The 25,952-nt window shown below is 36.5% G+C and overlaps 2 protein-coding genes across 11 annotated transcripts in view; one reads left to right on the top strand and one right to left on the bottom strand.

The window, feature by feature from the left end:
* Positions 1–17,284, top strand: part of PKD2L2 (polycystin 2 like 2, transient receptor potential cation channel) — a 35,223-nt gene extending 17,939 nt beyond the window's left edge. The window contains exons 9-14 of the mRNA XM_049707868.1: positions 5,934–6,054; positions 7,095–7,196; positions 8,660–8,724; positions 9,319–9,373; positions 16,599–16,711; positions 17,152–17,284. Coding sequence (XP_049563825.1) covers positions 5,934–6,054; positions 7,095–7,196; positions 8,660–8,724; positions 9,319–9,373; positions 16,599–16,711; positions 17,152–17,248 — 553 coding nt within the window. The 3' untranslated portion in view covers positions 17,249–17,284. The remainder of the gene's footprint in view (positions 1–5,933; positions 6,055–7,094; positions 7,197–8,659; positions 8,725–9,318; positions 9,374–16,598; positions 16,712–17,151) is intronic.
* A 1,186-nt stretch (positions 17,285–18,470) lies between these two features.
* FAM13B (family with sequence similarity 13 member B) overlaps positions 18,471–25,952 on the bottom strand; it is an 88,497-nt gene continuing 81,015 nt past the window's right edge. For 9 of the 10 annotated variants that reach the window (XM_033409803.2, XM_033409808.2, XM_033409805.2 and 6 more), the window contains 4 exons: positions 24,094–24,177; positions 23,834–24,000; positions 22,976–23,077; positions 18,471–20,936 (listed from right to left, as the gene is read on the bottom strand). In XM_033409803.2, the coding sequence (XP_033265694.1) occupies positions 20,813–20,936; positions 22,976–23,077; positions 23,834–24,000; positions 24,094–24,177 (477 nt within the window). In that variant the 3' untranslated portion in view covers positions 18,471–20,812. The remainder of the gene's footprint in view (positions 20,937–22,975; positions 23,078–23,833; positions 24,001–24,093; positions 24,178–25,952) is intronic. The other variant, XM_033409806.2, reaches the window with a different exon arrangement.

The raw sequence follows: 25,952 nt of genomic DNA, 5'->3' as shown, positions 1-25,952 counted from the left end.
AAAGGCCTATAAGTACTGACATAAGCTTTAATAAATTAAAAAATGGTTTGATATTTTCACTGATGGCTAAATATCTGTCACACTCAAAGTACAGTTAGGCATTGAAAGATCCAAATGGATGGTGTTATCCACTTTTCAAGTGTTACCAGGTCAAGCTAGAAAAATATTTTTTTACTTTTCAATAGAAGTGAAAATTTTACCTAAGATAAAAGGAACTGGCTCCATGTCTCTGTAGCATTTATTCTCTGGGCAAAAGAAATCTTAAGTGTTTTCTTTAGAGGGCTCTACCTTTAGAATCCTTTTATTGATATTGACCTGATTATCCTTTGCTGATCTGGCAAAGCTGAATTTTAAAAATAGCTTTATACACGTAAAACAATCAACAGATAACTAACTTATAGAACCGATTAGGTAGAATCCCTAGAAAAATACTGTCTTTAAAAGTGAATAATTTTAATAAATTTACTTTCATTTTTGAGTAGGTAAAACAAGTTCTGTCTGTGTAAAAAAAATTATGATAGTCTAAAATATCAGTTCTCAAAATGTGTCCTGTGCAATCTAGACCAAGAAAGACCGTCTGGGGGAAATGGCTTCACTTTGCATCACTCTTGGAAATTCGTACTGCATGGTAACATATGGCTCTGAGAAAAACTGCAATAACTTTCCCTTTAGTTAAGAATTCCTCAAACTTGTCCATGGCCCTTTTACTCAATTTGGGGTAAATTCTGGTCTGAAAAATTTCTTAGGTTGCCCTCTTTTCATCATCCACATGTAAATACTGTATTATCTAAGTACCAATTAATTGCATGAAATTTAATAATATTTTTCTGAATAACCCTTTACTAAATTAGTAGTGGAAAGAGTGGACTAGCAACCAAGAGGATATAATTCTACTTTCCAATTCTGCCACTAGCTATTTAACTTTTCTAGACCTTAATTTCTTTATCTGTAAATGAAGGGGCTGGACTAAATCACTCCCAAAGGTCCTTTCCAACTTCAAATGACCTATAATTTGAGAAGTCTAATTACCTTATCCAGAGTGAATAATGTTTGCAGTTCCAACAATTTCTTGGTCCTTTCCTAGGATCTTAATTCAAGTGTTAATAATAAAACTAAGTAGTATTGGACATTAAATATAAATGTAGTAATTTACAGAACCTTGGAAATTTGTGTTACTTTGGATAATGGGAGGAAAGAAAGTATAAGGCACAAAGTAAACAGATAGAAAATTTTGAAATGGATTAATGAGGGGGCTTCTGCTTTTGGTAATGATGTGCTAGGTTATTCAAATCGACCTCTTCACAATTTAAAAAGCTGGATGAAATATAGGAAACATTTAAGAACTAACAAAAAATTGAGTGGCCAAAATCAGAAAGCAAGAACCCGGAAAAGTAAACTCAGCATCCGAAGCTACTTCTGCCCTGAAGGCTTTTTTTAAAAAAACTGATAAAAATTTTAAATTGTGTATAACATAACATAAAATTTACCATCTTAACCATGTCTTTTTTTTAACCGTTTCTAACTGTACAGTGAAGTACACTCATATTGTTCAATCATCACCATCATTCATCTCCAGAAATCTTTTTATCTTGCAAAACTGAAACTCTATACTCATTAAACAGGAACTCTCCATTTCCCTCCCTACCCCTGCCCCTGGCAACCATCATTCTACTTTTTGTCTCTATGATTTTGATTACTCAAGGTACATAGTGGAATCATACAGTATTTGTCCTTTTGTGACTGACTTATTCCACTTAGCATAATGTCTTCAAGATTCAACAATGTTGTAGGATATGTCAGAATTTCCTTTTTGAAGCTGAATAATATTCCATTGTATGTACATACCACATTTTGTTTATCCATTAATCTCTCAATGACACTTGGGTTGCTTCCACGTTTTAGCTATTATGAATAATGCTATGAGAACATGGTATACAAATATCTCTTTGAGATCCTACTTTGAATTCTTTTGGGTACATACCCAGAAGTAGAATTGCTGGATCATATGGTAATTGCATTTTGAATTTTTGAGGAACTGCTATACTGTTTTCCACAGTGGCTATTCCATTTTACCTTTCCACTAACGGTGCATGTTTCAATTTCTCCACATCCGTATCAAAAATTGTTATTTTCTGGTTTGTTTTTTTTTGACAGTAGCCATCCTAATGGATGTGAGGTGATATCTCATTGTGTTTTTGATTTGCATCTGCCTACTGATTAGCAATCTTGAGCATCTTTTCATGTGCTTATGCATACGTTGGTTCACTTGATGGTATCCCACAGGTCCCTTAGGCTCTGTTCACTTTTCTTGAAACTTTTTTCTTTCTGTTCCTCAGACTCAATAATTTCAATTGCCCTATCTTCAAGTTCACTGATTTTTTTCTTCTGCCTATTCAAATTTACCTTTGAATCTCTCTAATGAATTTTCATTTCAGTTATTGTACTTTGCAGCTCTAGAATTTTTTGGTTTCTTTTTAGGTTTTCTATCTTTTTATTGCTTTTCCATTTTGTTCATACATAGTTTTCTTGACTTACTCCATGTCTTCTTTTAGTACTTTGAGGATCAGCCTGAGGTGTAAACTTAAGGTGTTCTCAGGTCTTTTCTGAGCCTGTGCCATTCCTTGGGCATGCATGGTGACTGTCTAATTTCCTCCATATATGCAGTTGTTTTTTTTTAATGCCCTAGTCTTTTTTTTTTTTTTTTTGGCTGTGTTGGTTCTTTGTTGCTGCGCGTGGGCTCTCTCTAGTTGCGGTGAGCGGGGGCTACTCTTCCTTGTGGTGCATGGGCTTCTCATTGTGGTGGCTTCTCTTGTTGTGGAGTACGGGCTCTAGGCATGCGGACTTCAGTAGTTGTGGCTCGCAGGCTCCAGAGTGCAGGCTCAGTAGTTGTGGTGCACGGGCTTGGTTGCTCCGTGGCATGTGGGATCTTCCTGGACCAGGGCACAAACCCGTGCCCCCTGCATTGGCAGGCAGATTCTTAACCACTACACCACCAGGGAAGCCCCATGAATGTCCTAGTCTTTAATATCTGGCTCCCAAAGGGGAAAAAGAGAAAAATGAAGGAGGGAAGAGCATTGGGCCTCTCAATCCCAAGGACATTGCTTCAGCCGGAGAGGGAGGGGCTTGCAACAATGCAGGGAGATGCCTGCCTCTGTGATCAGAAGCAGTAATCAGCAATCAGAACACAGACCCTAATGTCTGGACAACAGGGTCCTTCTTGTCCACCCTGGCTCCCACAAGCTGTGTACAAGCTGCTCTAGAAATACATGCAGGGCTACCTGCCATAGGCTGGGGGGTAGGAGATGGGTAGCTGCTGCCAAACTAAAAGTTTAAATTGACCCAAACTGCCCAATCCTTTCCTGGAAGTTGTAAGCCTTCAACAGACTCCAGAGTTCCAAAATAGTTTCATCAGAAAGATTGTGCCACTGTGATTGTTGTCTAGGTGGTGAGACAGATTCCTAGTGCTTCTTACTTCATCTTCCCCAAAACCTCCACCATGAAGGCATTTTTGTTGATCCAGAAGAAACAGTTGAGAAATTGTGTTTCTAGTTACCTCTCAAGGATGAGACAGAAGACAAACCCAAGGCCTGTGTTTGTGTGCTGGGGAGTGGGGTTGGGGGAGAGGAGGAGTGTCTGATAACCTCTCCACACATAAAGTAGGGAGCCTGAACTGCTACAGCCTCAAGTTAAAAGTAAATCCCTCAGTGACTTGACTTGAAGTCTGGGTTTAGTCACCTAGGTATCCAGGGAACCTCATGTCTTGAATTTGGATTAAGATGGTCCCAGGCTGGAATGCCCATATGCACCTGCAGACACACACACAAAAATACCTCTCTGGAGGAATATATTTCATCCTAAGCCCTTCAAGTATAATTTACTGCTCATGGTCAAAGATAACTTGGTACATAAGGAGGAAAAATTCGTAAGCAAGAACCAGCAGATACAACAGACAACAGAAACAGACTCAAAGACTTCAAATACTGGAATAATCAATAAATACTATATTTAGAGAAATAAAACACAAGTCAGAAAATATCTTTAGAGAGAGAACAGGATGGTGTAAAAAGTGACATACTTGAAAAAGTATCAAACAGAATTCTAGAACTGAAAATTAAAGCAACTGAGATTAAAAGCCCAGTTGACAGGTTTGATGGCAAATGAGACATAGATGAAGAGAGAATGAGTAAAATGAAAAATAGGTGAGAAAAAATTTTAAAGTGGCACAGAGAGGCAAAATGTTCAGAAAATGACAGAAAGGGTAGAATGAGAAGGCCTAATATATGTTTAACCTGAATTACAGAAGACGACACAGTGGAATAGAGGCAATATTTGGAGAAGGCTTAGGAATACCTACCACCCAGTCATGCCTGCAAGTGAGAGACTGGGAAGTCAGATTAAGCATAAATGGTACATTATTATGAAACCGTCTGTAAGCTATTTTAATTCAACAAGAGAGAACTGTAGAAAGTTAACAGGGGTATCAAGAAGTTAAAAAACAGTGTTTTCATTCAGTATAATCTGTATCCTGAAGAGTCACGGTGTTCCTTTTAGCTTGGGGAGGGGGAGGGGAAAGGCATTTGTAAGTCTCCAGTTCCTATGTGATTATAACCATTCAGTAATTGCTTAGGTTTTTGTTATTCACACTATTTACAGAGCAGAGGTATGTGGACACTTTCTGGAGAGGAGAAATGCTGACTTGAACTTAAGGATAAAAAATTAAGTTAAAAACACTAAAACAGAACCTCATATTCTCCTATGCCAGAGAGGAAAAAAAATTTTTTTGATTTGCTGAGAAACTTTGGTCTCCTAATTCAGCATTTCTCCTTCTATCTTGTGTAGAAGAGCATTAGAATCCACTATTAGAAGCTGGATAAACACTGTATGTATGATTTAGTCAGGTCTCAGGTACTGAGGATGAAATTCCAGAAAACTCTGAGTCCTAGGACTCCAAATAGCTGATTTCTTTGAATACATTTTCTTCCTTCATTGTACATAGTCCTATGCTCCCTTCATGTGATTGGCAAAAGCAACAAGGAACAAGAAACATTCCGCCCTTTGACCAATCATGCAAAGTGTCTACATACTATTAAAAACTCCTTCCCAGATCTCCCCTTAAAATAAAGAACTCATATATATATATACATACATCATATATATATAATTTATAATATATCTGTGGTGTGTATGGCAATACCACTGCAAACTAATGATGAGAAAACAAAATAAAACTTCAGGTTATGAAATCCTAATTCTACCTCTGCTACTACTATGCTCATTCAAAGCCTTAATTTCTTAATTTTTCCATCCTTAAAGTTAATAAAATGAAGATTTATAGTATTTTCAATGCTATTTCACTTCAAAGCCAAGCTTTTATACTTATTGGAGAAAATAAAATAAACCTCGGGATCATATTTGAGGATCACTACCAGCACTTGTTTGAGACTTAGCAAGTGACAAATTGTTGCCATTTTTATTTCAGCAGAAGAGATGCAAAAATTAAGCATACCATTGATATTAGAAATTGTAGGGCTCTTGGGTCTATGTACAAGTTGAAAATCATTTATTGGAAAAGGTCAAAGTATTCTAAGTTTTATAAGGGCACAGGAATGGCTAAAGAGGCCACTGTCAAGACAAGCTGGTAAGCAGGCATCTCAAGGTTCAAATCTTGGAGGTGAACATTGGGTTCATATTGATTGAATAAATTGAAGCCCATCATTTCCTGAACTATCTGTTCAGCTATTAAGTCTTGGCTTTCTTTAGGGGAATATTCTACATCCAATTTTATAGAACTCTGTGCTAACAAAACTAAAGCCAGAGAACATTGCCATATGCAGCTAGGTACTTTCCTAGGCACATTAGTAACCCCCATCTGTTGTAATGTATATATGAAGAGATATAGTATTTTCTAATGGTTTTCTTTTTTCCCATAAAAGATTCACACAATTTCGTATTGTTCTTGGAGATTTTAATTTTGCTGGAATTCAGCAAGCCAGTCGTATCTTGGGACCCATTTACTTCATCACTTTCATCTTTTTCGTGTTCTTTGTCCTGCTGGTAAGAATGACCATATATGTTCCCCTTTTTTGCTTACATTTTTCAGAATAAAAAATATAATTACCAATTTAGAAGAAATTATAGTATCACTGCTTAGCTGTCAGAACACTTTACATTTATTAAGAATGGTGTAGATTCCTAGTAATCCAGGGGGTCCAAATGTTTTCAAGCTGTCCAATGGAGAATGTGATCATAATAGTTACCATCTGGGTGGTTATTGTGTGCCAAGAGTGTACTAAATCTTTTACACGTATAACTTGAAAGTTCCAGGTCTCTCCAGCCTGGGACATTTCATACCAGTAGGTATGAATTAGGCCATTCATATTCTGCCCATATTGCAACAGCTTTTGGCCCTTATGGATGAAAGCTCACACCCTGGTAATTTTTAGGAGTCCCCAGGATGGGTCTCTCACATGTGCTCAGGACAAATCTATTTGGCCTTCCTAATCAAGAAACCTTGCCTTTCTACTCAAGGCACTGCTACTGTCCTCCATGAAAACATTTTTTTGTCACACACAGCAGTTATCCCGATTGTGGGCAACAGTCCTCACAGTGACAGATCTGAGCCACAGTGAAAGGTGGAGAGGTGGGCTGGGAGTAAGAATACCCTCTCCACAGTTCTGTTTGTGTTATCTGGACATTAATAGTTGTAAGAGCCCTAGTAAAACTGTGCATTTAAACAGCTCTATAGAATTTTAAAGAAAAAAAAGAAATACCCTTATGAACATATATTATTCTAAGTTTTCTTCTGATATGTAACATTAATACATTTATATATATATATATAATTAACCAATGTATATGCACTATTTTACATTCTGCTTTTCCCATTTACCATAAACATACTTGCCCATATCCACACACTACACATTTCCCATTCTACTATATTATATATAGTCTGCATAGTCGTATCTCTTATTGAGCACGAGTTACTTTTAAAATTTAAATCTAATTTTACAAATCCCAGCACTTGTCAAAGTCATTAACAACATTTAAACTAAATTTTTATTGAAATACTTCATTTGAATATTTCTCCCCAGAACATGTTCTTGGCAATAATTAATGATACCTATTCTGAAGTGAAAGCTGACTATTCAATAGGCAGAAGGCCAGATTTTGAACTTGGTAAAATGATTAAAAAGGTATGTCAAATTCTTCTAATCAGAATTCTAAGACCAATCTTGTTCAGTTTATACTCTTGTAGTTTGAATAACACCTAAACCCCAAGTGGTAGTGCAGGGAGGACATTTGGGGTTTTTTGTTTTGGTCCACGGTTACTTATATTTGTATTATTTCAGTACCAGGAGAAATGTTCTCTGGCTTCAAAAATGTGACCAAAATTATTTCAGAGTTCAATGTATCAAAAAGCTACTGAGCACTAAATGCAAAGCACTTACTCTCTTCCCTCCCAAAGTTTTCAATTTAGATGCTGGTAAATTCCTATGAACAATCTGAACTCAGAACTCCTTTTGCCTTACCTTCCTCACTTTCTGTAGTGGCAACACTCTCCTCAGTCACCCCTGGCTCAGAACCCTTGAACTTTTTCTTTGTCCCTTATAATGGTCTGTTGCCAAGGCTTGTGTGTAAAGTTCACCTCTGTAGTTTTTGCTCACATTTGTGGAACTCAAAGACACTTTGAATTCTAACTGCCACCACTACATTAGGTACTCAGTACTTTTCACCCGGACTTCTGTATGGTAACATCTTCTTAACTGTTATAGCCTCCTTCCTGTGCCAGCCCAGTTTTGATCATATCACTTCTCTGCTCAAAATTCTTCAAAGTTTCCCTGGGCTTGTCAAAATAAGTCCAAATTCTTTATTCAAACATTCAAGGGCCTTTTCTAGTCTCACAGTCTCAACCTATCTTTATTCACTATCATTGAACTAACTATACAATTTTTACCTTCTATGCCTCCATTCACAGCACTGTATGCCCCAGCTGTTTTGAGCACAGTGCTGTTTACCATGCTTGCTCTCATTGTCTCCTCTGGGCCTCTGCTCATGTCATTCCCTGACTCCCCAGGAATTCCCTCTGCTCTCTTCGCTGACATTCTGTTCTCCCTGTCAGAGCAATCTTCCTTGTCCTCTCAATACCGACCTCACTGTGAACTGTAGCAGAGTCATGTGTGTACCATCTTGCCCATCTCTGCATACCCACAGCTCTAACCATAGCATTTCACACAGAAAAGGTCCTATAAGCTGTGGGGTTAGTGGGGCTTAAGAACTCTGTCCAAGAACTTATCTGTAAACTACTAATATGTCCCCCAATGAATTTAACTGTGGGTTTTTTCATCTTTTATCTCTTGATTATGATGTTGGTTATGTGCATTAAAGTGTTAATATCATTAATGCAATAAATGTTAATAATATTTTTTAAAGATTTTTTTTTCCAAGTTCAAGTGTGATGCCTTCCAGCTTTTTCACCAGCAGGCAGAAACCATAAGTAGTGACAAGGTGAAAAAAAATAATCATAGTATTTGCCTCTACATTTCTTTAGGGCAGCAGTCCCTAAAGTCAAGCATTCCCTATTTCCTTTACCTTGATCAAAAATTGACAAGACAGAATATTATTTTTATGAACTTTTAAACTTTTAAATTATGCTCAGAGTTACCACAATGCTCTCGAAAAACTCAAACTAAAGAAACCTGAAACAGATGAAGACAAGAAAAGGTAAGATAAATTTTCTTCAATTTTTAACTTACCATTTTAAAGCTCTGTATTATATTAGAAACTTACAGTGAGAGTAAGGTTTTGATTGCAAAACAACCACCATTCAATGTGCTGATTCTAAATAAACTGTCAAAACATCCAGTAGTACCTCATAATTTCTGAGAGTGTCATGAAACTCTAAGCTAATTTAAAATTAATATAAGGCATGCCATGCCACTCAGAAAAAGGTTTAACATAAAGCTGCACAGGATAGTAAAGTCCCTCTAAAAAAGTAGGAAATGATTTTAGTCTACATTAAGTGCATACTTTTAGCTATCAAAGTAAAACAATTTTTAAACAAAATATTTAAGAATGTATTTACATTTATTGCATAATTTTAGTGTCAAAATCTGGCAGTGGGACATAATAGAAACATGTTTTTATAGCTAGAGATATGATATAGAGAACTTATTAATGACCACATTTTCCAAATAATTAGTGTTATTAGAAAGAACAGAAATTAATTCAGATCCTTAATACAGATCTGGTTATATTTTATACTGTCATTTTCCTTTTTACTGTCATATACCTCTGATTTTTATTTTATATTCTCAGTAGGAAAAGCAGAGATTTGGCTGAACAAGCCAGAAGAGAAGGCTTTGATGAAAAAGTAAGATGTTAATTTTCTCGTAAAGAAGTGATAGCTTTATTAGAAAAAGTTCTGATTTAAGAACTGAATGATTTGCTTTTTTCAGAGCAGTAGTTGCCACCTTCAAATTTCTCCCAGAATCTAGACCCTTTCTTATTTAGGACAAATTGTTTGGATTCCAGATGCTCTGTCTCTCTTATTGGTGCTCTTAGCCAGATACCCTTGTCCTACAGCTGTACCTTCACTGTGGGATTAGCACACAGGGTTTAGTGAGTATACTCTATTGAGATGATTATATAATTGTTCTCTTGTAATCATTAATGTGCTGAATCACTTAAATGATTTTTCTTATATTTCAAAACTGTAACATATATTCAAATGACTAAACATATATGTTTAATAAATAATTATGAAGCAAACCTCCACATACCACTACCACCCAAGTGAAAAAATAGAACATTGCTCTACTTCTGGATGCCTCCCACCCCCCAATATATTGAGAAAGAGGACAGCAGGGTCAAGAGATTGGAATAAGCAAACAAGTATGTATAATGGAGTAAGGTTTCTCATTATCAGACAATGGAATTGCAAAAATGGAAAGGCTGAAGGTTAAAATGAACCTTGTGGTGTTGGATTAGAATTGCAACTGTGTGTGTGTGTGTGTGCGCGTGCGAATGTATCTTCTAACTCTGTCCACTGAGAAAGCTAGAGTGACATCCTACTAGCAATGACACAACGAGCATCCAGATCTTGGTTTCCAAATACCATTCTCCTCTAAAAGGAACCCGGGCTCCTTGGAAATACAGTTAATTCCAGGACTGGAAAGTATAGGTGCTTCATACTGTACTCCATATAGAATGATGGAGATCTGTTAAAAGGACACAAAAGTCAGCTTGAGTGGGGATCCCGCTGGCCAAGTGTGGGATTTTAAGCACTTATTTAAGCACTTAATGAATATTAATTTAAACCCACGGAATAAAATAGGATTCCATGAGTCCACACTGATCTAAACATATGAAAGTCTGAGGAAGAATAGAACATTTCCATACCTCTCCACAAAATACTTACTAATTACAAAAAGAAAAAGAATAACATTACGGTGAAAAAGTCTAGAAAACAGAACCTTAATCAGTACTGGAACAAGCTGAAATTATATGCCATCTGACAAGACACTAAGAGAACACAGGATCCCTTCTGTAAAATTTCTGCCGAAGATGCATAACGCAATGAACCATCACACAATAAGAAACTGAGGGACATTCTATGAAATACTGGCCTATAGACTTCAGAAGTTTCAAGGTCATGAAAGTCAAGGTAAAGTTGAGGAACTACACCAGACTGAGATTAAAAGATGGGTAAATACAATGCATAATCATGGACTGGATCTTTTTACAATAAAGGGCATCATTGGGACACTGGTAAATTTGAATAGGGGACTGAGGATTTAGATGGTAATAATCTATCAATATTAATTTTCTGATTCTGATGATTATACTGTGCTTATATAAAGGAGAATGTCCTTGTATGCAGGAAATACACACTGAAGTATTCAGGGACAATAAGGCATTCATGTTGGCAACTTCAAATACTTCAGAGGATAAAAACTATTTGTATTGTTCTTATAACTTTTCTGTAAGTTTGAGATTCTTTTAAAAAACAAAACTATAATTCAATAAACCATTTCTGAAATAAAAGACAATGTATATTGAAAGACATACTATGTACCTGGGAAAAATTACCTAAAATGAACATGAGACTTATCCAAGCAAAATTTGGATTTACTTACAAGGAAAAGAGAATTAGGTTAGCATAACACCATTCAACACCATAAATCAACAGAACAACACCTACAATATAGCAAGGAAAGAAAATGTAAGCCAAGGCTTTTTTATATGCAGCAAAGCTGTGTTTCAAGTATAAAGGCTCTAACAGTTTTGAACATGTAAGAACTTGGGGAATCCCACTGTATTCCTGAGGATTCCATGTGAGGATCATCTTCAGCCAAACAAGAGATGACTGAGAAATTTTAGAAAAAAGAAGGAAGAGAGAAGGTATAAAGTAAAAAAAGCTGACTGATTATTTCATATGTAATAGCTAAAAAGTTGAAGAATTATCATTTAGAGTTAATAGCCCAAAAGAAGAAACTTTAGCATATTTAAGAGCACAGTAGTAAATTTAAAAGATATTGTTTTATTAATTTTAAAACACATTTTTCCACATTTTAATATCTCTGAAATCAAGATGTGCCTTATATTTGACAATGTGCCATATTTTAACTGGTGGCATTTTTTTTCCTAAGTGGTACATAAAATAATGGTGTAATGGTCTTACGATAGACTCCATCTCTCAGATACAACAAAATACAGTAATATGATTAAATATACTTGGGTAGTAGAGGGAAAAGAAATGAGGAGGAAGAAATTATAACCTAATTTTTTTGTTGAACTTGTTTGGTTCTTGTTGAGGGAACCAAAACGAGAAAGAGATGACGGAGGATGTATAAAAAGATACGTGAATAAAAACAGACCACTAAAACAAAAATACATACATTCTTAAAGGGAAGCAGTACCAAATCAAAAAAGAAAACTGATAATATGCCACATGGTAGAAGACTGTAAATATACCTTAAAACAATATAACTGTGACCAGATATATCTGACATATCAGTAAAGACAAATAAGCTTAATTTACTTAAAAAGAAAAAGAAAATATTTTCAGATTGAATCACAGAGTAACACCCAATTCTACAATATAGCCTAAAATATATACCTAAAACAAAGTGATTTAGAAAAGTATAAAAGCATGAGCCAAGGTATAAAAGGCAAGGAAAAGTTATCAGAGGACAAAATATAAGTCAAGGTAGAATTCTAGAAAAAAGTTCTAAATGAGATGAAGGGCACTTTATAAGGCTAAGATCAATTTTAATAGTTATGATTATCTATGCAACAAATAATATGGCATAAACTTCCATAAAGTAAAGACTACTAGACTTATAAAAGGAAAAACATACAAGAATACACTAGAACAGATCAAGAAAAATGAAAGGATTAAAAATATATATATAATGAATGAAGTGATCTTACAATTATGTATTAAACTCTGTACTCCCAGAAGATACACCTGTTTTTCAAAACCCCTTCATGAAAATAGATATATTGGGCCAAAAAGAAAACCTCAATAAACTGAAAATAAAATTTATCAAAACTGAGCCCAAAAGAGATTTTTAAAAGCTTAAACAAATCCATTCTGTAGAAGAAATGAAGCCATCAAAGAGCTACCTCTGAAATAAATCAGGCCCAGATGGTTTCATATGGAAATTTTACCAGATTTTTAAAGAATAAATAATTTCAAGCTATTTGAGCTGTTCCAGAGCAAAGAGAAAATTGAAAATTTCCAAATTATTTTTATAAAATAATTTTAGAATCACTATATAGTGATTCTAAAACCTAGTAAAGATTGTATCCTCCTCAATAAAAATAAAAAAAAAAACAAAAAGAAAATATCACTTATAGGGACTTTCCTGGTGGCGCAGTGGTTAAGAATCCGCCTGCCAATGGAAGGGACATGGGTTCAATCCCTGGTCCGGGAAGATCCCACATGCTGTGGAGCAATGAAGCCTGTGTGCCACAACTACTGAAGCCAGCGTGCCTGGAGCATGTGCTCCGCAACAAGAGAAGCCACTGCAATGAGAAGCCCGCGCACCACAACAAAGAGCAGTCCCCGCTCACTGCAACTCGAGAAAACCCACGCGCAGCAATGAAGACCCAATGCAGCCAAAATTTAATTAATTAATTTTAAAAAACAAAATATCACTTATAAATCTTGAAGCAAAAATCCTAAATATTAGCAAACAGAATCCAACAGAACACAATACCATGATTCAGATAGGGCTTATTCAAAGAATGAGAAGATGATTCAAAACTGTATAATCAACTAATTACCATAATCCGTTCTATTTATAGATCAAAAAAAGGAAAACTATTATTTTCCATAGATGCTGGGTATTTGATAAGATTCAACATCCAACTTTGAGGGGGAAAACAAAACAGGAATCAATGGACTCCTCCTTGACATGATAAAAACAAATTTATCTCACCCCAAAGCTAGCACCTGATCTAATAGGGAAACATTGGACATGTCAAGGACAAGACAAGGATGTATTGGAGAGATCAGACAAAAGAATTAAGCAAGAGGGCTTCCCTGGTGGCGCAGTGGTTGAGAGTCCACCTGCTGATGCAGGGGACACAGGTTCGTGCCCCGGTCCGGGAAGATCCCACATGCCGCGGAGCGGCTAGGCCCGTGAGCCATGGCTGCAGAGCCTGCACGTCCCGAGCCTGTGCTCCGCAACGGGAGAGGCCACAACAGTGACAGGCCCATGTACCGCAAAAAAAAAAAAAAAAAAAAAAAAAAAAAGAATTAAGCAAGAGAAATACATGAGAAGTACAAAAGTAGAAAAGGAAGAGGTAAAAACTACCTCTGTTTGAGATATGATTCTCTTTCTCAGGTATACAATGAACTGAAAAATTATGACAAAAAGAGATTAAGTAGTAGGAAAAAATAATTTACATAGTCATGTCATATATGCAAACATCAACCAGCTCATTAAAAATTATAATAGAAGAAACTACAATAGCAACAAAATGGAAAATGCCCAGGGACTAATTTTTAAATGTTTAAAACCAAGATATGGAAAAATTTAAAACATTCCTTAAAGGCAAACATACACCTGACCAAATGACATACTTATTACATGTATGAGGACCTAGTCAGGAAAATGGAAACCATACTATACATTTCAAACAGAGAAAATTTATTACAGGGAATTGGTTACACAGATATTGGAAAATAGAAAAAGTAAAAACACTGAAGCAACTCATAAGTAATAACTGTAGGAGGATGCTACCACTCCCATGGCTAAGGTTACAAAAGGTGGGTTTATTGGAACCTAAGACACTTAAGGGGCCTGAAGCTGCTGCTCAGACCTCTGAGGTCACCCTCATCCCACCCCTCCTGCTCCTGATACTTCTGAGGGAGTATGATGAAGCTGGTGCTGGGTATGCCAAAAGAAGCTGGACAACTGCAGCCTGGAGCCAACTACCATTCTATCAGCAATGCTGATAGAAAGAAAACAAGAAGAACCTTCTCCCCTCCATCGTCCAGTGAGGCAGAACCTAACAAATCTGGTAGCAAGACAGTCTAGGGAATGAGGTTTGCAAAGCCTGAGATCCAGCATAAAGAGCATAAAAGAGCATAAGAGTTTAGGAGGGCAAATTTTGAGTTGAGAGATATTAGCTAAACGGTCAGCTGAATTCACCCGCTTTGGCTATTTAGTACACATCTGTACTTCCATAAAATGACAATAACTATTTCTAGCTTCCATCTAATAAGACAGAACTATCCTCTATGAAAATGGAGGCCCTGTTATTCTCTCCCCAAAAGTGGAGAAGCAAAGTCCCAAGAGTAATTGTATCCATCTCTGGGTGACGTTAAGACCTTTTCTACTCGAATCACAATTCCTTAAGAATTTAATGTTTAAACTACAGAGTTTTAGACATGGAAGTATTAAGAGGCACCCCTCAGAGAATTCCCTGGGTTCCAAACAGAGCCCTCTCTGAACCCATTTTGTAGCAGCAGCAATTTCCCCTTGGTAATTGGGATCAGTCACCTCAATCACTTCTTAGCCTGCTGGTTCGATAGCCTGAGGAATCCCAAATAGCCAGGCGGTGGTCTCAAACTTTAAGTCAATTGTTGTGTCCCTTGGTGGAGGCACGCTGTCTATAAGGGTCTGTTTCTTTGGACCTTCTCTGCTACCAACCAGTCATCAGTTAGGGGCCAGTCAGAAAAACAGAAACACACGAGGTAGCTCAAAAAGAGGGGGTTTACTTCACAGAATTCATTTCTGAGGCATGAGAGGTCTGTAAGAACCATTGCAGAACACTGAATTAATCCAGAAACAATTATAAGCAGCAGCTACCACCTGCAGGGAAGAGGTGGGTTGACTAGAACCTAGGAGCTTGAGCAAATGCCCCCACATAGTTGCTGCTCTATGAGGAAAGGTATTACTTTCCTGTGAATGTCAAGGAAGGCTTCATAGAAAAAGCGATGGTTGAGATGGGTTTTTTGAAGGATGCATCGTTTACCAGGCAGTCTATTCAATGCATATTACTAATGCATCCACATTTTAATAGACCTGGTCATTTAGAAATATTTGTGGGGCCCACCACTTTTTTAACATCACATTATAAGTACTGGTAAATATGTCAAAACATAGGTGCTGTAATGTGGCTGAAATAAAACTAGAAAGATTGAAAACCAGCCTTTCCTACTTCGGATATGTTGGTTTAAAGACAAACACTTTCTGATATATAGCACAGCTCCTCTGGCCAGAACAGCATCCATTTATCAGGTAAACAATGTATGAACTTGGGCATCACCATTCTCTCTGAGGAAGGTAATCAGAACCCTTATACAGGGATCCACTTTGCTACTTAACATTACTGTTGGAGCAGGGCAATAGCATACCGATTTACTGAAAAGTCTTTGCATCGTATCTGGGTGCACTGTCTCTTCTTTCCCTCTTTTTCTAGGGCTGTTTCTATTTTCCATAACATAACAGAGCATTTTTTCTAAAGTTGGGAAAAAGGTATCTGGACACTAAAAGGAAAATGGGTGGGTAGTGAGCACAAAGCACAGAAAGGGCTCTTTAGGATCAGAGAAGGATACAGCAAGAATCTTCTGGTATGAGGAGCTTATTCTGGGGTATGTGGACAGATTGGAGTACACAGATTGATGCAGTAATTATGAAGAGGAGATTGGGAATTGTTAGGAGTCTGGCTGAGAAGCAGCTGGGAGGGCAAATAATACCCACAAACGTACTTTGATGTACACTTGCTTCATTATAGAACAGAGGTACAGAAAAGAACATCCCAGCTTTGGCCAAGTGAAGAATGGAGAATATCAGCTGGAGATGCAGAGGGGAAGAGGCAGTGAAAAGGGAATAAGAAGATATTCATAATTTAAAAATCCCCTAACTCTGCTAAACAGTTTTAACACCAAGTTCTCTGAGGTGACTCTGCTAATGCATAGACCCAAAAATCAGGCAGGGCAAAAAGCCAGTGGGGCTCAAAATCACAGCCCTGGAGAGTAAAGTTTAAGATTCTCAACCCTGTGATGCTTGTGTGCCATGGGCCTGCAACAGAGAAAAATTTAAAGATTGCAGCTTATGCTTTTTCCTCTAACTTTACAGGAGATTCAAAGTGCAGAGCAGATGAAAAAATGGAAAGAGAGGCTTGAGAAAAAGTATTATTCTACAGAAATTCAAGATGACTACCAGCCTGTCACTCAACAAGAATTTCGAGAGTAAGCATTTGTTCTAACCAAGGTGCTATGGGATATCGTGATATGGGGACTGGGGACATTCCACAATTTTCCTGAACCCAGAATCTCATTCTGTTAAGATGCCACTTTTTTTCCCCAATTTTTTACCCAACTTTAAAATGACACAGAAAGCACAAAACTCCATTTGTTTAAATGCAAGGTGAGAGCAAGACCAACTGCTTTTGTCCTTACATCTCTAAATAATAGACTGCCATTTATACTTGACACGCATAGCAGATACTGTGCTCCACACAGCTTTAGAATATTAGATCCATAACTGGCCATACTAGGCATATTTTGGGAGCTTAAAATACTATCTTCCCACTCAAAGTATTTCACAATAGGTGTTAATAACCTGCTGTCTCTTTATGTACAAAAATGTTACTGACTCATTCTCTACTTCCTTCTAAATTATCCTCTAGCCTCTTTTTATATGCTGTGGAGCTGGAGAAAGAATTACACTACGTCAGTTTAAAACTAAACCGAGTGATGAGAAAGGTTTCAGCTCTACAATATTGAGGCAAGTGGAGGTGAGAATCTGTGATACAATCATGGAACATTTCTAACGATTTATTCCTGTACTGAATTATTTCCTAAATTTGTCCCCATTTGGGGTACATTTTAAAAGCACAAAACTAGCTACCATCAAACTATCATCAGGGTCAATGATAATCATCAAATGATTTCTAGGAATGGGACCCAATATATAATCCATGTGTATTACAACATGCCTCCACAGTATACACACACAGGTACACATGAAGACTTTTATAATGAGATTTATTATTAAAATCTAGGAATGTGAACGGAAAGTATAAAATAATATTGCTTTTAGTTCTTAGGGCAGGTCTCTAATTAATAGTTCAATAAGTCAGTAAAGATAGTTTTCTCAATGCTACACAGAGTATTAGAACTGTTGGTATTCTCATCATGTGCCATGTTCTAATTTCTCTAGCCAAAGGTAAATTAATAAATGCTTAGGATTCTAGAAAACCATATAAGACCCCAAGTAAAATAATCTCACCTCCACTCTTCCCAGTTGGAAGTCTCCTGGAAAAAGGCAAAGTGTAGAAGAACAAACTTCCCAACCACCTACAGAAATTTCACTAATATCTTCAAACTAGAAATTCATCTAGACAGTTTCTAAAGTAACACATTTGAAGTTTCCCAAAAGTGCTTCCTCGACTACTTTAAAAGTAAACTATCCTTTAAAACATAAAATAAAAGAGCCAGGTAGGAGTATCAAGGTTATAAGAAGTTATGTTTGAAAAGTGTAAATGAGGGTGTTGCAAAAGCCCTGTATGGATGGCTGGCATTTTGGAAATTGGAAGGAAACTCTTCTAATATAGGTTACATAAGCCCTCCTAGAAGAGCCATATGTTATACGTTCTCTTAGCCCAAGTAACATCATTTGACCATAGACTTCCACATTGTGCTCAACAGTCCCTGGACTGTAAAACTCAAATAAAGGAATTGTTAAATATACCCACCTTCCTTAAGCCAAGCTCTTCTCTTAGAGACTGCATGTCAAGTTTTCTTAATAAGATAATTCACTGCAACAAGAAATGCTGACTATTCTCTCTGCATCTTCTCCCTAGATTTCCAAAGAGAATCAACAACATGGCCTTTCCTTGTCTTACCACTCCCTAGAGCTGTAGACAGTCACGTGGTTTAGTAACCTTGCTGTCTCCCCACATGGTCCCTGGTTGGGATAATTCAAACAAAGCCTGAGAACATTAAGGCAAGGGAACACTTGAGGGTTTTATTTCTTCTTTTTAAACATCTAGTGAAAAAAACAAAAAACATTTACAATGACTTAGAACATTAAAGTTCTTTTATTACAAAAGTCTATACAATGAAGTGCCAAACACAGCAATGCAATTATACTTGTAGTCGTATATATCTATATACTGTTTGTATATAGATATACAGTTTTTACTTGTACCAAAGTAAAATTATCACAAACTGCCTAATTCTACCACTTACTACTGAACTATGACACACAATACTGTCACATAGCATAAGTGCTGCCATGCCACTTTTCATCTATTCTACTCACAGCCAAACATTAACAGTGAATAACCAACATCATGAAGCAGCTGTTAATTCTAAAATGAAACCAGTCAGGCCACTGACTTATAAAAATATGGTACTCATATAGATTTAGCATTATAAAGAAGGAATATATTATTTAAAACATTTAAATAGTGCATATGGACATTTTTGCATGTGGTATATAAAATAAAACATTCATATAAAACAATATACAGTGCACATTAAATAAGATGTTTGGATATACTCCTGTTGGAGACTGAAAGAAATTAACTAAATGTACACTGCATGATGAATTCAAATCAAAATGATAACATCTTTTGGTGTTCTCAATTTCACGTTTCTAGGTGTACATTATGAATAACCTAGCTGTATCAAAAGGAAACCACACGAAAAGGGCTGGATTTAGTGCTTTATTCCCCAATGACACGTTCACTACCAAGGAACATTCCCTCCCCCCAAAAAAGGCATTGCACACACAGGTGAAATGTGAAGTACTAGAAATGTGAAGTACTAGAAATGCTACTTATTATCAAGCTACTTCATGTGCTATGTAATAGTGCCAGAAGTCTGAGGTTCATGCTTCCCTCACCTTATTAAAGGATGCTGCAAAAGTCCATTTTTGTATGGAACAAATTATGAATATTAGCTAGTTAAGAAAACCATGCATGAGTCACTGCATGCAAAACATGGGCACAAAGTGAGACACTCATCAATCCAAAAAAGCACCAGGAAAAAAATGAACACTTAGATTAAGCCTGATCAGAATATGCTGTTAATGACTATCATATTGTTAGCACAAATAAAGTCACCATTCTGTGAAAATAATTAGCAGAATTATACCAGGAAAGAACCTGAAGAAAAGCCATGCAAAGCCAGAGAAAAAAAGATATGCTTAGAGTGTATGACAAGGGGCATACCACAATACACCTATAACCAGCTGCTTTAAACAGCTTGTGATTGAGCAAAAGGTGATCCCTCTAGAGGATGTTTTCTTTATGGATTTTGCTGATTAAAAAAGAAAAAAAAAATGATGCAACCCCTTGAAGGTACATGTAAAAATGCAGTGGTATAGCCCTTGTTAAGAATAGATTTACTTCAGGCATAATGATTCTTTTGCCAATTTAAGCCCATTTGATTGAACACACAAATCTGAGCACCATCAGAGTTCCTACATACTGACATGGCTATTTTCTCACATTATCTGGAGGTGGGTAGGGGGAAAAAATGCAGGATCTAATCCAGACAAATCACATCATCACCAACTGATAAACTGTAACTGAGGAAACAAACAGTAACTTAAGTCCCAAAGGCAGCATGTGATATTAATTCAGTTCTGTGTGTGATGTGTGCTGTGTGTTTTCACTATACTAATAAGCAAGGTCACTTTTTGGTCTACCCGCTGTTATCTTCATCCAGGAGCTGTGTGACCACTGAATTGCAAAATTCTGCTAACATACTACCTGTGAGAAAGTGTCACTTTGGGAATTTAACAGAAATATGTTCCACAGTAGGACTTGAAATTTCAGTTGATTTTGGTTTTCTAAGAAAACAGAGAACATAGTTGCATATGTGCACATTTATAGGCTTTTCTTTCAAATTTTCAGTCATTCTGTAAGAAAAAGGCAACTGAAGAAGAATTCAATGTGAAGATTTTCCTCTCAATTTTCTTGAGTAATGAAAAACAAAATAATAAAGTTGGTAATAACAAAAAGCTTCTATCTCCAAAGTTCTTAAAGTTGAAAAGATAAAATATTAGTCTTCTACTAACACGATGTATCTGTAGTACAAAACAATGAAGAAAAGTGGATGTTTGCTAAAGGTAGGGGGCAGTCTGTGGTTAACATGGAACATCGCACTCCCTAGACAGGGTCTACTTACCCTCCCATCATTTCTCTAGTGGCACCACCAGCAAGTACAAAATGAGACTCTGTGAGTGCCTGACAAAATGAACTTAAGTACCAGCCAAGTACACATGATGATAGCTTCAGGGAATACAACTGATTTTATGATGTTTTCAAGGATCATATTTTATATGGATTTTGAAGAATCTTGTTTGCTGATAAGAACTTCAAGAAGCCTAAGCTTGGCTTTAATTTTCTTGTACTCCCTGTACTCCTCAAGCACTGGAACACGATCCTCTTTCTGGGCATTCCTAGGGGAGAAAATAAAACCTAGAGATCATCTGGAAAATAAAGTCCCAGAAGTTGTCGTAATGAGAGACAGAATATTACCCAATACAAACTCAAATAAAAAACTGTTCTGCAAGAAAAAAGAAGATTATTGGACGAATTCCCTTCATCCCAATGGAATATTCCTAGAACACTTCTAATTTTGATGTATTTCTCTATTGACAGATTAATTGATGATATTAGTATCAATGATGATTGCAGGTAACTACAGATAATCAAATATTTTAATAAAACATGAGCTACTAGACTCTATCAGGTCTGTGAGTGTATACTAAGTGCTAGAGGCTACGCTGAGTCATTTCATACATTCCATACATTACTTAACTCTGGCTTCAGTGAATTAAGATGTAAAAGTATAACATCTTAGTGGTAGCGAAAAAATCATTTTTCTCACTTTATATTACTGACCCAAAGCAATTCAGTTTAATAACCAGGTAAAGCATCAAACTACCCTAACTACAAGCAAAGCTTTTTTCCAATAAGACAAAGAATTAGAAGGTACTTGGAAAACACACTTGAGATTTTTTTTAACCATATATGCCAAGCTACGTAGAAGACTCTCAAACACAGTAGTCCCCCTCCTTATCCGTGGGGATACATTCCAAGACCCCAGTGGATGCCTGAAACCAAACCCTATATATACTATACATACATACCTATGATAAAGTTTAATTTATAAATTAGACACAGTAAGAGATTAACAATAACTAATAATAAAATAGAATAATTATAACAATACTCTGTAATAAAAGTTATGTGAATGCGGGCTCTCTCAAAACATCTTACAGTACAAGTTTAAAGCCTTTTCCATACTAACTAAGCACTTATCATGCACTGTGGCCATAACTTCTGCAGTTTGAGGTATGACAGCAAAACTAGTAGGAATTTCCTTTTCCTTCTTCAAAATTTCATGGATAGATTCGTTATTATAGATCGGAGCACCTCAGCACATGATTTTTTTCGTAGCCTCACTGAGTAAAGAACTTTCCCCTTTTCACCTGAAGTACTCTGTGGCTTCTCTTTGGCATATCTGAATTGCTAGCATCACTACTCTTGCGCTTTGGGGCATTAACTAAAGTAAGGGTTACTTGAGCACAAGCACTGAGATACTGTGACGACGGATCTGACAAACAAGATGGATACTAACTGACTAAAGGGCAGGATATGCTGGACAAAGGGATGCTTCACGTCCTGGGTGGGCCAGCACGAGATTTCATCACACTACTCAGGACAGTGCACAGTTTAAACTTTATGAATTGTTTATTTCTAGAACTTTCCATTTAATATTTCTGGACCGCAATTAACCATGGAGTAATTGAAACTGCAAAGAGAAACTGAAGAGGGGGGACTACTATAGAGCTATTGGCTTGGTAAGACCATCTGGTAACATGGAAAAACTTTTCTGAGGCCTGAGATAAATAATCCTCATTTCTGACCACAATCTGAATTAGAATGTATTTTTCTTACTTTTAAAAGAGTCCCACTGGGTCAACTGTGTATTACCCAGTTAGATAAAGGCACTTGCCATATTGTATTATAGGGGAGCCACATGACTGCCACACTGATACACACCTTGGAAATACGTGCCCTAGAATGACCCAACATGCAGCCTAAGCAGCAATGGTCTCAGTATAAGAATCCAAACTAGTTAGGATACCACTCATATTTGGGACCCTTTCTAAAAGGAGATCTCGTTTCACAAACACTTCCAAAAGGATGAGGATACTGAATTAAGGAACATAAAATAACTGCCACTCAACCAAGCATTCTCTAGGACAATCCTGAAATATTTTGCCAGATGTTGTTTACTCCAGCTCTGACTTTTTCTTTCCATTAAGAGCAGGGCTGCACAGTATAAAGGAATGTTTTTTACCGTTATTTTCAATGCTAACATCCTTATACGCACAATTTATTTCTATTCTTATATATTTCTTTATTTCAACATATGGGCACTTGGGAGTTTAAGAAGAAAGAAGATTCAATTTTGTGATGCTCAACAAACCTTCCATTTTGTTGATAAAATGCTTCTTCAAATTCCCGTAACGTTTTACGTAGTTTCTTTTTTTCAGCTCTGGCTTTCCAAAGTTGTTCCAGTAATTCGGGCCTAAAATTGAAATGGGAAGAAAACATTTCAAAGGGCACTTTTGATTCATTATGTTCTTAACAGTGTTTCTAACCCTGGCTGCAAAATCAAGCCAGCTGGGGAGCTTTTAGAATATACCAATGTCTTAGGTTTCACCTTGGAGCGACTAAATCAGATTAGCTGCTGGTAGGGCTCTGCATAAGTATTTAAAACAAAAACAAAAACAAAACAACTTCCCACACGATCCTAAAGTGACGCCAGGGCTAACAACTAGAACCAAAGGCCACATCAGGTAAAGAAGCTCAAAGAGCACAAACTAACAGACGACTCTCAGCTGGTTCCAGCACTTTGTCATACAGCAAACGTAGGATTTTAGGTTTATTTATTTATTTATTTTTTGCGGTACGCGGACCTCTCACTGTTGTGGTCTCTCCCATTGCGGAGCACAGGCTCCAGATGCACAGGCTCAGCGGCCATGGCTCATGGGCCCAGCCGTTCTGCGTCACGTGGGACCTTCCCAGACTGGGGCACAAACCCGTGTCCCCTGCATCAGCAGGTGGACTCTCAACCACTGCGCCACCAGGGAAGCCCGTTTTTTTTAATTTTTAAAACACACTAATTTTCAATAAAGAAAATGTGAATCACAACATGTATTTGTAAAGCACACTTTTCAAAATGGGTGTATTTCTTTTCTTTACTCAATTATTTAACACTGAATTTCTTTGCATATAAATTTTATTACATGAATAGGCTAAAATCACAAACCAGGATACATACATAGAAGCTGCTCGAGTACTTGACAATCGGAGATCTAGAGCCAGTTTTTCTTGATTTTCTTCCATATCAGATTCTGAGTTTTCCAATGAAGACTGTGCCTGTACAGCAGTTTTCAAGATATCAGTTAACTCAGAGGACAGACTAACACCATCTTCTTCTTCTTCTTCCTAAAAATATATCCAAACAGAGAATCAAACATGCCATGATTTCAATTTTTCCTTTAGGAAAAAGATCAGAGAATAATTTCTCTTAAGGATTACCTTGATTTCTTCAAAAAAATGTGCAGTTTCTCCTTCTATGATTGGCTGTAACATCTGACCCCTTCGCTTGGTGGATGGAGATCCCTGTAACAATAAACATATAAGTGGGTTACATTTTAAGTATTTAAAACGTTCAATGAAGATTCACTTCACTATTACAGTTAAAGTTTAATAGATCTTAAAACTTTATTTTCAAAATTCTAACCATATGCTTTAAAATTTTTTAGGAATTCTTTACTAAATTTATTTTTGCTTTTTTCTTGTTATGTATCCATAAGAGTGACAAATGATAATTTATGTCTAGGTAATTCTAAGAGCTCATTCAATAAATGTTTTTAAAATTCTAAATAATAATGTGTGACATATTATTTATTTAATTGGGAGCATTTTTCTTTTTAACCAAGCTGTCAACTTTTTTGGTCTGAGGACCCCTTTATACTCCTTTTTAAAAAATAACAGCTTCATTAAGATATAATTCATATACCATAGGTACTTCCCTGGTGGTTCAGTAGCTAAGACTCCATGCTCCCAATGCAGGGGGCCCGGGTTCGATCTCTGATCAGGGAACTAGATCCCACATGCCGCAACTAAGAGTTTGCATGCTGCAACTAAAGATCCTGCATGCCGCAACTAGAAGATCCCACATGCCACAACGTAGATCCCGCCCGTGTGCCACAACTAAGGACCAGCACTGCTAGCTAAATAAATAAATAAATAAATAAATAAATAAATATTTTTAAAAAGATATAATTCATATACCATAAAATTCACTCTTTTAAAGTGTACAATTTAGTGGTTTTTAGTATATGCACAAAGTTGTACAACCATCACCACTATGTGATTCTAGAACATTTCATCACCCCAAAAGGAAACCCTGTACTCATGAGCCCTCTCTCCCCAGCCCATGGCAAACAACAATCTACTTTCTGTCTCAATGGGCTGGTCTATGCTGGATATTTCATATAAATGGAATCATACAATATGTGGCCTTTTGTGTCTGGCTTTTTTCACTTAGCATAAATGTTTTTAAGGTTTATCCGGGTTGTAGTGTGTACCAGTACTTCATCCCTTTGCATGGCTGAATAATATTCCACTATACAGATATACCCCATTATGTTTATCTATCAGTTGGCTGAACATCTGGACTGTTTTTACACTTTGGCTATTATGAACAATGCTACTCTGAAGACCTGTCTACAGATTTTTGTGCGGACATGTTTTCAATTCTCTTGGGTATATACCTAGGAAGAGAACTGCTAGGTCATATGGTAACTCTATGTTTAAACTTTTGAGGAACTGCTAGCGCCATCTGTTGGAAAAACGATTCTTTCCTATTGTCTTGGCTTAATTTTTAGATTCCCAATTTCTCTTTACGACAGTCATATTTAGGCATCCATAAGATCTAGAAATGCTTCCTATAGACTCAGTTTTTAAAAACAAATGTGTGGAATTCTAAGATGGTTTTCATAAATAAATTCAAAGACTATTTATACTATTATGGAATTATGAAAATGTCAGTGACACACAAAAAATACCTTGTAATCAAAAGGTAAAATCTGTATTAAACTATCTTATGTATGAAAAGAATATAAACTATACAGGATTCACTGTTCAAAGAAAACTGATTATATCTAAATACTGTTAAGAGATGGCCAACTAAAAAAACAGCCAGTTAAAAAAGAATGTTTATATAAGGGCTAAATAAAAGGTGCTCAGAGGGCCACTGTGAACATTCTAATAATGAGTAGCCAGAGAGTCGAAGCCTAAAGGGAACCCTTATTTCAAGAGGCCATCAACATAAAAATGGCCTGCAAGCTTAAGCAAACCATAAGCTCCAGAGAATTAATTCCTAGGAGATG

Source organism: Orcinus orca, chromosome 3, assembly GCF_937001465.1.
Source record: "Orcinus orca chromosome 3, mOrcOrc1.1, whole genome shotgun sequence".
Classification (NCBI taxonomy): Eukaryota; Metazoa; Chordata; class Mammalia; order Artiodactyla; family Delphinidae; genus Orcinus; species Orcinus orca.
The sequence above is the reverse complement of the archived record's forward strand: the minus strand, read 5'-3'. Positions and strand labels throughout refer to the sequence as shown.